The sequence below is a fragment of the Eufriesea mexicana genome, unplaced genomic scaffold (assembly GCF_001483705.2).
Source record: "Eufriesea mexicana isolate 0111107269 unplaced genomic scaffold, ASM148370v2 scaffold2497, whole genome shotgun sequence".
In the NCBI taxonomy this organism is placed as follows: domain Eukaryota; kingdom Metazoa; phylum Arthropoda; class Insecta; order Hymenoptera; family Apidae; genus Eufriesea; species Eufriesea mexicana.
Window position 1 is genome coordinate 306,966 of NW_016910563.1, and position 12,527 is coordinate 319,492.

General features: G+C 36.7%; 1 protein-coding gene across 1 annotated transcript; it reads left to right on the forward strand.

Moving 5' to 3' along the window:
• Nucleotides 1-1,406: 1,406 nt before the first annotated feature.
• LOC108550043 (uncharacterized) lies at nucleotides 1,407-6,431 on the forward strand. Its single transcript, XM_017903641.1, has 7 exons — nucleotides 1,407-1,496; nucleotides 4,116-4,235; nucleotides 4,475-4,592; nucleotides 5,143-5,272; nucleotides 5,377-5,471; nucleotides 5,644-5,779; nucleotides 6,263-6,431. Exons 1-7 carry the CDS (start codon nucleotides 1,407-1,409, stop codon nucleotides 6,429-6,431), a joined length of 858 nt encoding a protein of 285 aa, XP_017759130.1.
• The last annotated feature ends 6,096 nt before the right edge of the window (nucleotides 6,432-12,527 follow it).

Consider the following 12,527-nt stretch of genomic DNA (forward strand, 5'->3'; position numbering starts at 1 on the left):
GGTTGTGACCAGCATAAACATGAGTCGCTTGATGTTGGAAAAAGAGTTTTAAAAGAGTCTTTTAAAAGAGTCTTTGTGTGTTTTTCGTTATCTTGGTGTTATTTCCCTAAGTTAAATCAGTTTACGAGTTTTGAGTTTGTGTTATCGTGTTCTTGTTCTTTCGTGAATTTTCGGTGTCTCAAGACCAGTTTCGTCATCCTACAATATATTCACTCATATTCATCGTATCGCTGAAATTACTATAATCTGTGCACGTTATAGTTAGGTACCCATTAAATATCGGTAGTTCTAGTGTTAAATAAACTACTTTTATTATTACTATGACAGGTGTGACAGATGTGTCATAAATTAGTAAACCAGAAATACTTGAAGGATCACCCAAAAGGCAACCAAGGCACCTAAAGTATTCGAAGATTAATTGACCAAAAAGTCGAGAGTCAATTGTTAAAACTGAAGAAAATTGCTGAGAATAGTCACAAGGACTACCCCAACAATCTTCAAACATGTTTCTTGTCTAAGAAGCTCCTAGAATAAGAGGAACAGTTAATTTAAGAGGATTCAATTACATATTTACACAAGTAGTCTATTCAGTTGACATTACCCAAGCGATCCTTACCATCAGACGCAATCGTTAGTCCCAGTCGAGTCAATCAGTGTTAATTAGAGGACTCAAGGAACAATCAGGTTCTGTCAGTCAGTTTAGAACAATCAATCAGTTCAATGAGTTGCTTGGACAGCATTCATGTCCCATTAGAACGAGCAAGTTCTGTCCATTGAATTCTCAATTCTCCAACAATTGGGTGGTCCTTCGGTCGCACATTAGACGTAGCAGTACCCGTGGTTGTTGAACTTGAAAGCGAAACTACACCTGTAATTTTAACAGAAAGGGGAAGCAACTTACATGACTAAAGAACAATTCGAAGGTGTACAATCGTTAACATGAAAGTAGGTAAAAGAAACGCGTTTGATTATGTAGGGTGGAGAAATGAGGGGCGTACTTCAGAATCGGTTGAGTGATTCGCAATCGCGTAATTCAGCCGATTCGCGATTCGCTTTCGAAAATAGTACTCTACAATTATGTAGTACCGTAAGCTTAACACGTTCACGCAGACGCTGCGATTAATGTGACATTTAAGTGTGAGACACCGGTAGTACACGCCGCTGTGAACTCTTGGCTATAGCACCAAACTGCACAAATGAAAATATTTGTTAATTAATTTAGAATTTTATCATATTACATCACGTAGTATCGTAGGCCTAAAGAGGCTATAGTACCAACCTGCACAATTGAAAATATTTGTTAATTAATTTGGAATTTTAACATAATACATCACGTAGTATCGTAGGTCTAAAGACGCTAGACGGGGACTTATAATAAAAGAAGAAACGAGTGAAAGTATGTGAACATGACAAGAGTCAGGCCCATCGAGAAAATGTTCGTCAATGAACAATCCACCGATGAGTCTGCAATATTTTCGCCGATTGAAGGGGTGAGGGTAATTTTGAGGATAATTAGGGAAAGGGAGGAACGATCCTCTTGAAAGGGAAGTTTTATGTGAAGCATGTAATAAGAAAAAGAAGTCGTGAGAAGAGTCTCTTAGAGTCATTTTAAGTTGTTATATATATTATATATATATTATATATTTTATAAAATATATTATAATTAATACAATATAACACAATATAATATAACATAATATATAATATATATAATATATATCACTGTTTAACCAAACTCTTTCTTTGTTTGATCTTATTTAAACTATATGTATATATATAGAAACTACAATTATTTAGTGCAATGTGCTTTAATTATCGTAAACGAGGCAGCTTCCTTTCCATTGTGTAACTCTATATAGTAAGAAAAACGTTATCTCGTGTCGTGACCACGAAGTTTCCTTCTGAGAAAGACATTTCCCAACTACAATAAACGTCGGGCAGTATATAGTACGTTCTTCTAAAACTTGCAGCAGCACGGTAGAACCGACTAACCCTGTTACGTGTTTCTACATTATACAGTACATAGCCATTCTCCATTACAGAACAATCGCGTAGCACGAAGCGTGATTTTTAATTTATTCGACGAAAGTACACATTTTTGTCAAATTTCTTGGTACTGGTTTAATACTTTCGTATTTTTCCCATGAGTGTAGTTATGTCGCCGAAATAATATAGGGAAAGGAATAAGAATAACGAAAAGAAATAAGCAAGAGGATGAATTAATTTTGTAGTTAGATCGTAGATAAAAGAAATCTGTGAAAAAATTTTAGAATTTTCGAAGATGGATTTTGAAAATCCACTTCGTTCACATCGTTCAACGTTGCTAGAGTGGAAATAATGAAAGGGAGGCGAGGTTTTCACAGGGTAGCTTTCGACAGCGAACTGAAGAACACTCGCCTCTGGTTGCAACCTGTTGCATTTGCGCTTGCGTAGATTTAAAATTTGTCTCGAGGAGACATTGATAGTATGCACTAATCTTGTGACGAAGTAATCGCATAAAGTACATGGTATTTCCATATCTTCCGATGTATGGAAAATATCATCGAAATATTACCAAAAAATAAAAATATCTTAAAAATACCGTAGTTTCAACCTCACAATCGAATGCGCGATATTTTCTAAATTTTAAAATTCATATTTTAAATCTTTCTTCCTTTCACTGTATAGCCATCCACAGAATTTAGAAATGTGATTTCTGTAAGCGTCACTAAAATTCAATTTGAGTAATCAGTTTCAATATTCAAAGAAGAACGAGAATTAACACACCCAAGTATGTAATACATTGATATTCTACCTTAAATTTTTATGTTGTATATAAAATTAAATAAACATATTTTTCAAATATAGAAAAGGAGAGGAAAGAGAGGAAAATCGAGTAAAATTTACGTACCTTTGCTTCCAAAGAATTTTTTCCAACTTTTTCAATTTCGCGTGTTAAATATTCATTATATTCTCGGAATGATAAACTAAGTTAAACGGAAAATAAATTTAGTACTCTTCGCATTAATTGAATCACATCTTCGCACTGCACCGAAAGGAACATTCGACTTCACTGTTCTACGGTTCGAACATAAATGACGGCTTCGCTGTCTGCCACCCCTAGCTGCGCTCGCGTTATTTAAAATGAAAAAAAATAATACGAGAGACACGTCAACCCACCTGCAACAACTGTCAGAGTAAAATGCAGTCATTAAGTTATAGCTACGGAAAATGCAAAAGAAGTGCCGCTAAAATTTACGGAAAATTCACAGCAAGGTAGTATGTATAGTGGAAAGACAGGTGTGAATCGATTAATAAATTATATCCCCTTCGTACCATGTGTGTAGATAATTTTTAAATTACAGCCTCCGTCACTCACTCGAGGCAATTCAGAGGGTTGAACGTGCGACAAAAATGAAAGGAAAATGTGATACAAGGTATCCATTGCGAGGGGAAATTTTCCCTTATAGTTCTTCGAGTGTCACAGTGTTTCTTCGACTCTTGCACGACTATGGAGATAATTCGACACGACAAAATCGTCAGATTTCTCATATCCGATGGCTTCTGGTACCGACTCTATAGATTCTCTTCCATATTGATACTTGTAAATAATTTGTTTATACAGGTATTTAAATTTTTCTTCTTTCTTCCACGATATCGAGTTGATGCACTCGTGCAACGTCCATTGCACTTTTACCGTTAATTGCACTTTCGTATTTGAACGAATAATAAGATAAATTGATTACTCTGAATAATTATTAACCCTTTGCACTCGAGAAGCGTCTCTCAGTCGCCATTTAATCAGATTCTAAAGATGGATGTTAATTAATATATCAAATTTGCAATTACTCCACGATGCGTGGAATATCGAAGCAAAATAATTTTACGTCTTAATTTGCATACGATTTCTTATTTGTCATTTTAAGAATATCGTTGACTTTATGGCAGAAAGTATTCGAATTACTATTTTTCTGTAACGAAAAAATCACCGAATGTGCAAAGGGTTAAATTCTACTCATATGTGATTAATATATAATATATATATTTTTTGTAATTTTTCTTTATAATTAATGCATATTCGCAATTTTGCAAAGAATATTCCAAGTGTCGAAACATGTATACGTAATCTACCGTAGGTATCGTCATTTGCTACTGCATCTTTAGAATTGGATAACATTGCGAACGACATAGTATTTATCGTGGTAACTTTAATTGTGATTGTGAAGCAAGGAACATTTTGTTTGTCTTTGACGAGAGTAAGTGTTCGAAGGATCGCGAATAAAAATATTAATGGCGTAATGTACTTTAGGTGCTGTATGAGTCGTTGACTACACAAATCGATTAACTCCTGCTTTTTAAAAATCTTAAATTCAAGTGTCAAAACACTTGTCGACTTGTATAGTCGTAACTTTTTATATTTAAGATTTTTCAAAAAGTAGAATTAATCGATTTGTGCAGTGAACGGCTCACATATCTCTAACTCATTTTGTAACAGATCAGACAGGTCTTCAACGATATCCATATCTACAGCAGCACATTAGACAACGACGAAGAGCAGAAGATATTGAAACACTGTTTCGATAATGAAAAATATTTGTTTAATGTTCTCATTTGTAAGGATACATCAGAGATTTTATACGAATTACGTCCATTTATTCGTATGAAATCTTTAATATGATATGGTATGATATCCTTGAAATATATAATTGGATTAAATAGATCTTTCCCATTTATAGTATGCCTATTTCCGGCATATGTTGTCTTCTTTCTAACGGCATTATTTTCTGGAATTTGGAACATCGTGTCACCATTAAATCAATCTTGTGCAATTCAACTTCCTTATGACTACAACTGCTTTTTGAACCAAAAAGTGTACTTTCTTTTCTTCATAGTACAGTCATATAGCTACGCATTTTCTTCGTTCATCATTTTAATTAGCACTGAAGCTACGCTTATAATATTCTGCCAACGTTGTTGTGGTTTCTTTAAAATTGCCAGGTTAGGAGAAATTGAAATTATTTTTCACATCTTAAGAACTTTTCCATATTTCTTATATGTTTTATATAAGATTATAATAATTCAATAATTATATATTTCATATATACATAATACATACGATGTACGTATATATTATAATGTAAAGGTATAATAATTGTTTAATAGTACTTGCATCTTATAGCTATCACCTTGAACATGCAATGGACTTATGCGAAGCACAGAACGCAGCTGAGAGATATTCCATTATTTTTGCAAAATTACTCAGAGCAATAAAACTGCAAAAGCAATCCATCAAGTTTGTATTTGCCCTATGCCATAACTTTTCGGCAAGAATTTCTCAGTTTCCTTAGCTCCATCTGAAACAATTTATTCAAACTTCTGTATCTGTTATTCTTGAAGGTTGTTGAGGACCGTAAACGAAATCTTTGGAACTTGTTATGCAATTTTGTTGCTTTTATACGTGATTGATGTCACTCTTCAGTCATACTATGTAAGTAGATATTTTTTCGAAATGTAGTATCGTAATATCATCCATAGTCATCGATATCAGCAAGTCTCATTTGCCTCTATTATCTATCATGCGTGTTATTGCGCGAAGAAACTCACTTTCCCAAAAATGGGGATTTTAATTATTAGAACAAGACTTATCGTATACATTATAGGCAGTCCAAACATTGAAACTACTGAAGAATGATATATATGGAGTTATAATGATGCTAATCGGTGAATTTGGTTATATGTACATGATTTCCTCCATAGGGCAAGATATAGTCGATAATGCTGGCGAAGTTCTCCAAAAAGCGTATGTTATTGCTATAATAAAATATGCACACCATCTAACTCTTTCAACCCTAAATTATTTTGTGTCTTAACCCTTTGCACTTCAGAGGCGACTCTCAGTCACCATTCAATCATATTCTAAAGATCGTTATTAATTAATATCTCGAATTTAAAATTGTCCAACGACACGTGGAATATCGAGATAAAATAATTCTACATCTTATTGTTGATTTGCACTTATTATTTACCGTTTTGAAAATATCATCGACTTCATGGCAAAAAGTTTTCGAATTACTATGTTTCTGTAACGAAAAGATCGCCGAGTGCAAAGGGTTAAATATACTACGGTAAAATTATAATACTTTAATATTTTAATTCCAAAATGCAAAGTATCGAATAAATCGATCATTCGAAACTCGTATGTCACTTGGTAACGTTGAAAGGGTTAATCATGCTGTAATAATATTTCAATAATTTTACAAGACGAATATAATTCGCACGATAGTTACGATAGTCTATGGTACTTTGCACCAGTGCGTGCAAGAAAATTACTATTGGTTACAATGATAAACAGCACGAAACCGATGGGGTTCACGATGTTCGGAGGATTATACAAATCCGGCTTCGAATCATTCTCGATGGTAACTGGTTCAAGTATTACCTTAACACGTTGAATGCCATGCCAGTTTTACAGGGATTGCCCTGGCACCACGATGAATTCTCTATTATGCGACACATATAACGTTGAAATATGATCTGCAATAGATAAGTTACAACGTATAACCACGTTTGACGTGTTAACGTGCTAACGTCACGTCAAACGTGTTTGACGGTTCAGACTGTCGCACGGGAGTATCTGTGCGTTTCGTATGCTCAGATAAATTTGTAAACAAACAGACACTAAGGACATAAAACAGTCCTCGACTTCACCTGGGACATTGCGGTCCTAGAGCCGCAACAATGTGGGAGCTTACAAAGCAACGCAACTAACGCAACTGAGCAACATACCCCAAAGCCCAAATCGGTAAGCATCGGCGACCAAAAGCCGATTAATAGGCTTCCGGTCGGTACAGTGTTAATTGCGACGAGGGTCACCATTGAATTAACGATGGTAATAATAAAAATTTCTAAATATTTACATTTGTTTAACACATTGAGTGCGGCGCCGATTTTGCTATACTTTCCCTTCAGGCGGCAGCGAGTGAACACTTGTTGCCGAGCGCTCAAGTATACTGAAAAGTATGAGCAGAAGATTACTTTGTTTCACTTTGTCGTTTGGACTGCGAGAATGGTACAGCCAATGCACAAATATATAAATTATAAGCAGAAGATAATGAGGCGAGGAATGCCAGAGAGGCAAAAAGGCGATCACGAAGAAACGATCAGTCAGGAAAAGCCACGGAAGTGTAAAGATTTACTTTAGCAGAGGGAATTAAATTTTTACAATATATTAATTGTCGTTGATAATTTAACCCTTGACAATGCCAGTCTTACGCACCGATGTTGATCAAACGAAAAGTTCGCTGTCAGTCCCTAGAATCCACACCGTCCAAACGAAAAGTCTACTGTCAGTCCCTAGGGACTGACGCCGCCTGAACGGAAAGTTCACTGTCAGTCCCTAGGGACTGACGTAGCACTCGACGTGTTAAAACCGGTGACCCCCATGGTATTCAACGTGTTAATAAAACAACTTCAACGACAAGAAAGTCCTGAACCGCAGTTATCTCTTTCAGGTGGTTCGCTTATGCTTCTCCTACTTCATGTTCTTATACTCAACGCAACACTGAACACGCTAAATGCAATCTTATAACCAGCTGGTCACGTTATCCAGCTCAGAGTATCTAGTAGAACCTATCGAATCGCACAATTCATTTGAACTGTGAAATAAACAGCTTACCCCTGAATTTTCATCTATTCTGAATTATCAACTCATCCATACTTGATACACCTGCGTGTAGTTGGTTCGATGTATCCAGCTCCTAAGCTAGGGAGTTGCGAGTGACACTATTGATGTCATTAATATTGACAGTTCATGACGATTTGCACAATTCTTGGCACCAACCTGCACAAAAGAAAATATTTGTTAATTAATTTCGAATTTTAACATAATTCGTTATTTAACCACTTGCGATGGCAAGGAATTCACAGACTCATGTGCCACAATGGTCCAGTGTTTCTGTAACAATTACCTAACGACGTGTATACCACGTCGTTGGCAATTCTGTGACAAAGGCATTACGACGTGCGTGACACGTCTTTCCAGCGCAAGTGGTTAAATCTAATTTTCTTGTAATAATTATCTCACGGCACTGATCGGCGTTCGAGCACCTTTTCCCCTAGATATCTTATATCACGCTTTCAGAAATTAAAGCACTCGAACTTTCGAACTCGACTGAGTTTACAAACGTTGTGTATCATACCTCCGGCGAAGAAGTTAGCACACATAATCGACGAGCACGAGCACGGACTCGTAATGGATCCTTCAGGAGTGGCCAAAAAATGGAGGCTGAGTGAATAATCCGTTCAATCTTCGAGGCGGTCATTAATCTTTCACTGATCTTCGTTTGCACGTCGTTTGCACGGAACTCTACGCACCGGTCGCTAGAATAGGGAGCAACTTGTTGCACGTTGAAACGAGGATGAACAAATAAAGTACCTCGGTGGGGATCACGCGTAAAACAGGGGGACACGGGTAGGAAATTGACGGCATTAAATTTCCATAACACTGGGAAGGTGCACATCGGTGTTTTCCCGTCTTGAGCGCGTCCAAGCGTGGAAACACGATTGCTTTCTAGAAACGAACAGGGGGTGCGTTCTCACGAGCGACTTGACCAGCTACTACCCCTCTGCTCTTAGGCTGAAACATTGTAGAAGTCACGGACCGATCGATTAATACACGGTTGCAATTACCGCGGCTAAAAGCTAGCAATTTATGCTTTCCCTCGAGTTTCGTTTCCCTGTTGCATCGGGTTTCATTAATGTTCATTAATCTTTCAAACGACTCGCGCAAGGAAAGTAAACGGAATTAATACGCGGGGATGATACCCCTCGGAGAGGGTTGCTTTCTTTGGCTGTCTATCCAACGCAGTCGAGTTCTAGCTTCCGTGGGACCATGGATGATCTGGAACATCCTCGCTATAGGCTGAGTAAAATTTTCTTGTGGCCGATCGGACTGTAGCCATACGATGATACGTGGTTAAGATACTTGAAGAGACTGATCTGTATGGCGATCATGGTCCTGTTTATGGTGTTGCTTGTACGGTATTTTTATTTTATCAATAGTGACACCTTCTCGAGAATTGTCAGTGACGCGATGCAGTATTACGTTTTTTCGCGAATTGTAAATGAACAATGGCGTCGCATGGCGTTGCCTTTTATTTTACGCGAACGAAATAAATGTCACATATGTAGCGTTAATATGAAGCGTGGAGTGATGAAAGTTACTTCGGATATTTTTGGAACTCGGAACTTTTATTCGATATATTTTTTATTTCAACGTATCGATAATAAATCCTTCGCACCGAATAGCTTAGAGTCGCAAAGATAGTCTCTCATAGTTCCGCAAATATTCGAGATGTTATTTATTTTCATCTGTCCCATGCAATTTGAATACGAAAGCAATTATCTAGTCGAAATTTGAAATCGATCGAATCAGTCGTGAAAAGGTTTTTAAGAGCCAACAAATATTTTATTACACAATTCCAAGTGGAGATTTTAGTTATCGATTATTATAGCTGGCAGCATGTTTTCTGCGTTCTACGGAATGCTACCGGATTATTCTCACAAACGCTATATCATACTTTATAGTAATATCGATCTTTTTACTGAAATACATCGGGTTTTGGTGCAATATTAATAACGTAAGTCGAGCAGAATAAACGCTTGAACTGTGAGGTAAGATTTACTTTATCTTCGATGTTCTCGAATTTGCAGACAAAAATAGTGATAAAAAGTATGCGACATAACTGTCGAGCTTTGAATAACGAAGACGAGCAGCAGATAATTTTAAAATACGCCGACAAAGGAAAATTCTTGGCTATAAGTTTCGCGTGTAAGAGTCTGCATTCCGTGCTATTGCGCCAAGTATTTCTTTCAATTTATTTCTTTCGCGTTATTTCGCAACCATTCATATCGAAGGCAATTTATTTTGCTCAACTGTACCCTTCATATCGTTGCAGCATTCGTTCATCTAGCGTCACTCTCTTATATATACCTGGCAATGACAAGGTCCTCGAACATGAATATTTGCGAATTGTCTGCAAATTATTACCTAACCTTGGAATATATCACTTTTAACAGCGGAAACTCTTACTTTTTCTTATTACTGCAGGGTTTATTTTTTCTTTTGGCATCAATGTGCCTTTCAGGAACTGCAACATTAACAATCATATACTTTTTCCACGTAGTCGGATTGTTTGAGGTGATTTGGTAAGAAATAATATTACTGATAATTATTTATTATCTTCACGAGTACGAATTTTATTTAATTTGTAATTAATCTTTGTCTATAATTAAAAACAATTCTACCAGATTTTTTAATTATTTTATCAAAAATACGACGATAATTTATCCTCGATGATAACCTCGGAAATAAATTAAGATAATCTCCATTGACTATAATTCTATTGCAGTCTACCTATTATACTACCTTTTTTCACAGTTATCGCTTACGAAATAGCTTTCGCGACAAAGGTCTGAACGTTTCGAACCAGGCAAAAGGCAAAGCAGTGCACGAAAAATTGGTCCAAGCTGCGAAAATGCACATACGAACGTTACAGTCGGTACGATCTTTCTGTTCTCCTTAAATTTATCGCATGCATTTTGCAGAATTTTCGCTTCCTACATTTCACTCGTACTTCCTTTTCAAGCGTTTGCAAAAGTGTGGCAAACAACCTTGCATTTACGTACTTCCTTCTGGTGACACTGGGGGTCGCTGCTTTGAGCATAAACATTTATCGCGTAAGTATAATCTTGATCGAGAATCTTCTCGAAACGATAAGCTCGCTGATCGATTGATCGATACGTGGTATCCGATTATACGTGCAGCTGTCTGAAATGATGGGAGGAATCGAAGAGACTAACGCTACTTGTACCTATGACGCTAACAACATTCTTTTATTTGTTTCTACATAATCACACAGTGCAAGCTATCACGAACAGCAGTGCGAAACTTCTGACGGAAGCGTAAGTGATAATCATAGAGTACGAAATAATAATCGAATAATAAGAATGAAGGTAGAGGACGAGAGGTTTTTAGTGCACAGAGCACTACGTTTCCTGAGTAAGACTTTATTAACACGTTGACTGCCACACGCATTTTACGTGGTTTGCCCATGACGCCAACATGAATATTTTATTATGCGATGCATTTATGTTGAAATATTATTTACAACAGATAAGGTGAGTTGTATAATCGCGTTTAATGTATTTTTCGTGTCTCTTAAAGACATAAACCAGGCCTCCATTGACCCGGAATCCTCGCTGTCGCGCCGGAGTCGAAAATATATACGAGGAACCTTCGCTTTCCGCATCTGATGTTACGCGAAAAAAGTTGATAAAGGAATTTCTTTTTTTTTTTTTTTAATAATAAAACAGGTTTATTAACACGTTCCCTGCCGCGTGGGGCGCATATGCCCCACGCCGAACTTTCCGTTCAAGCCATTTGGTATTATCATTGTAAAATGAAGAATTTTTTAAAAATTCATTATGCAGTCAATTATGGGTATCTTAATACTATTGCTAATGCGTTTATTTGATCGTGGGGCGTATACGTGATGATCAATTTCTTTAACGCAACTTGTTTAACTGCAAAATTTGTTACGAAAAAAATGTTAAGAATTTAGGTTCCCAATCGCCAAAAAACTGTACTGTAAAAGTTGCAACATTCTGCGATAGTTGTGTGGATAAAGCACACTTATGTTTGCCATGTTTTAACAAAGTTAAACCGTCACATCCCTTTGTAATTGTATACAAACTTGATTTCAATTAAAATGTTTTATTTTAAACTAATATAGGCATGATACAAAAATTATATGTGAGGATGCAACTTGCTTGGTAATGTTCAGCCAAGTATTTGTTAAACTAATTCCTAGAAAAATAAATTTATTGGTTTATTGTGTTATGCATTTTAAACTATACACCTTTTCCTTGATAATTACGATTTTTGCACTATTTTAATCATTGTAATGTGAAATAATGCAAATTTCCTGAACGGAGTCTTTAAAAAACGGTCTGGCAGGGAACGTGTTAACATATTGCACTAGATTCTTCTCAATTCTCTATTCTCGACTACATACCATCTATGTGCCTCGCGCCCTTGCATCCCTATTTAAAGCCAGATCTATCTCATTCCACACACATGCTTTCTGTCTCAATCATTCTACAGACATTCCCACAAAAGGACCCGCCGCCATCAATTGTCTTTTCCGCGCCAAACATTCGAGTCGAACCCGATCTTAAATACACCATTGTCATCAGCCGACGTTAAGATGGGGCAATCCTTATCTACTCATTACATCTGTATATCGTCAATAGGTCGTCCGCAATTGGCGACGGTTAATGACGAATCAAATTTCTTGAGGAACGTTGTGTTTATAGTGGACTGTATTTTATGTAGTAGTTCCGGATAACTCTTCTGAAACCTTCGAATGTTATTTGCTGACTGACTGGTACTGACCTAACTAACTTGTGCGATGCACGATCTTTCGGAGCCCATGGTTTCCAAAGGGAAATCGGTTTTCCCATTGGTGGTTGACAGGACCGAGAGTGGG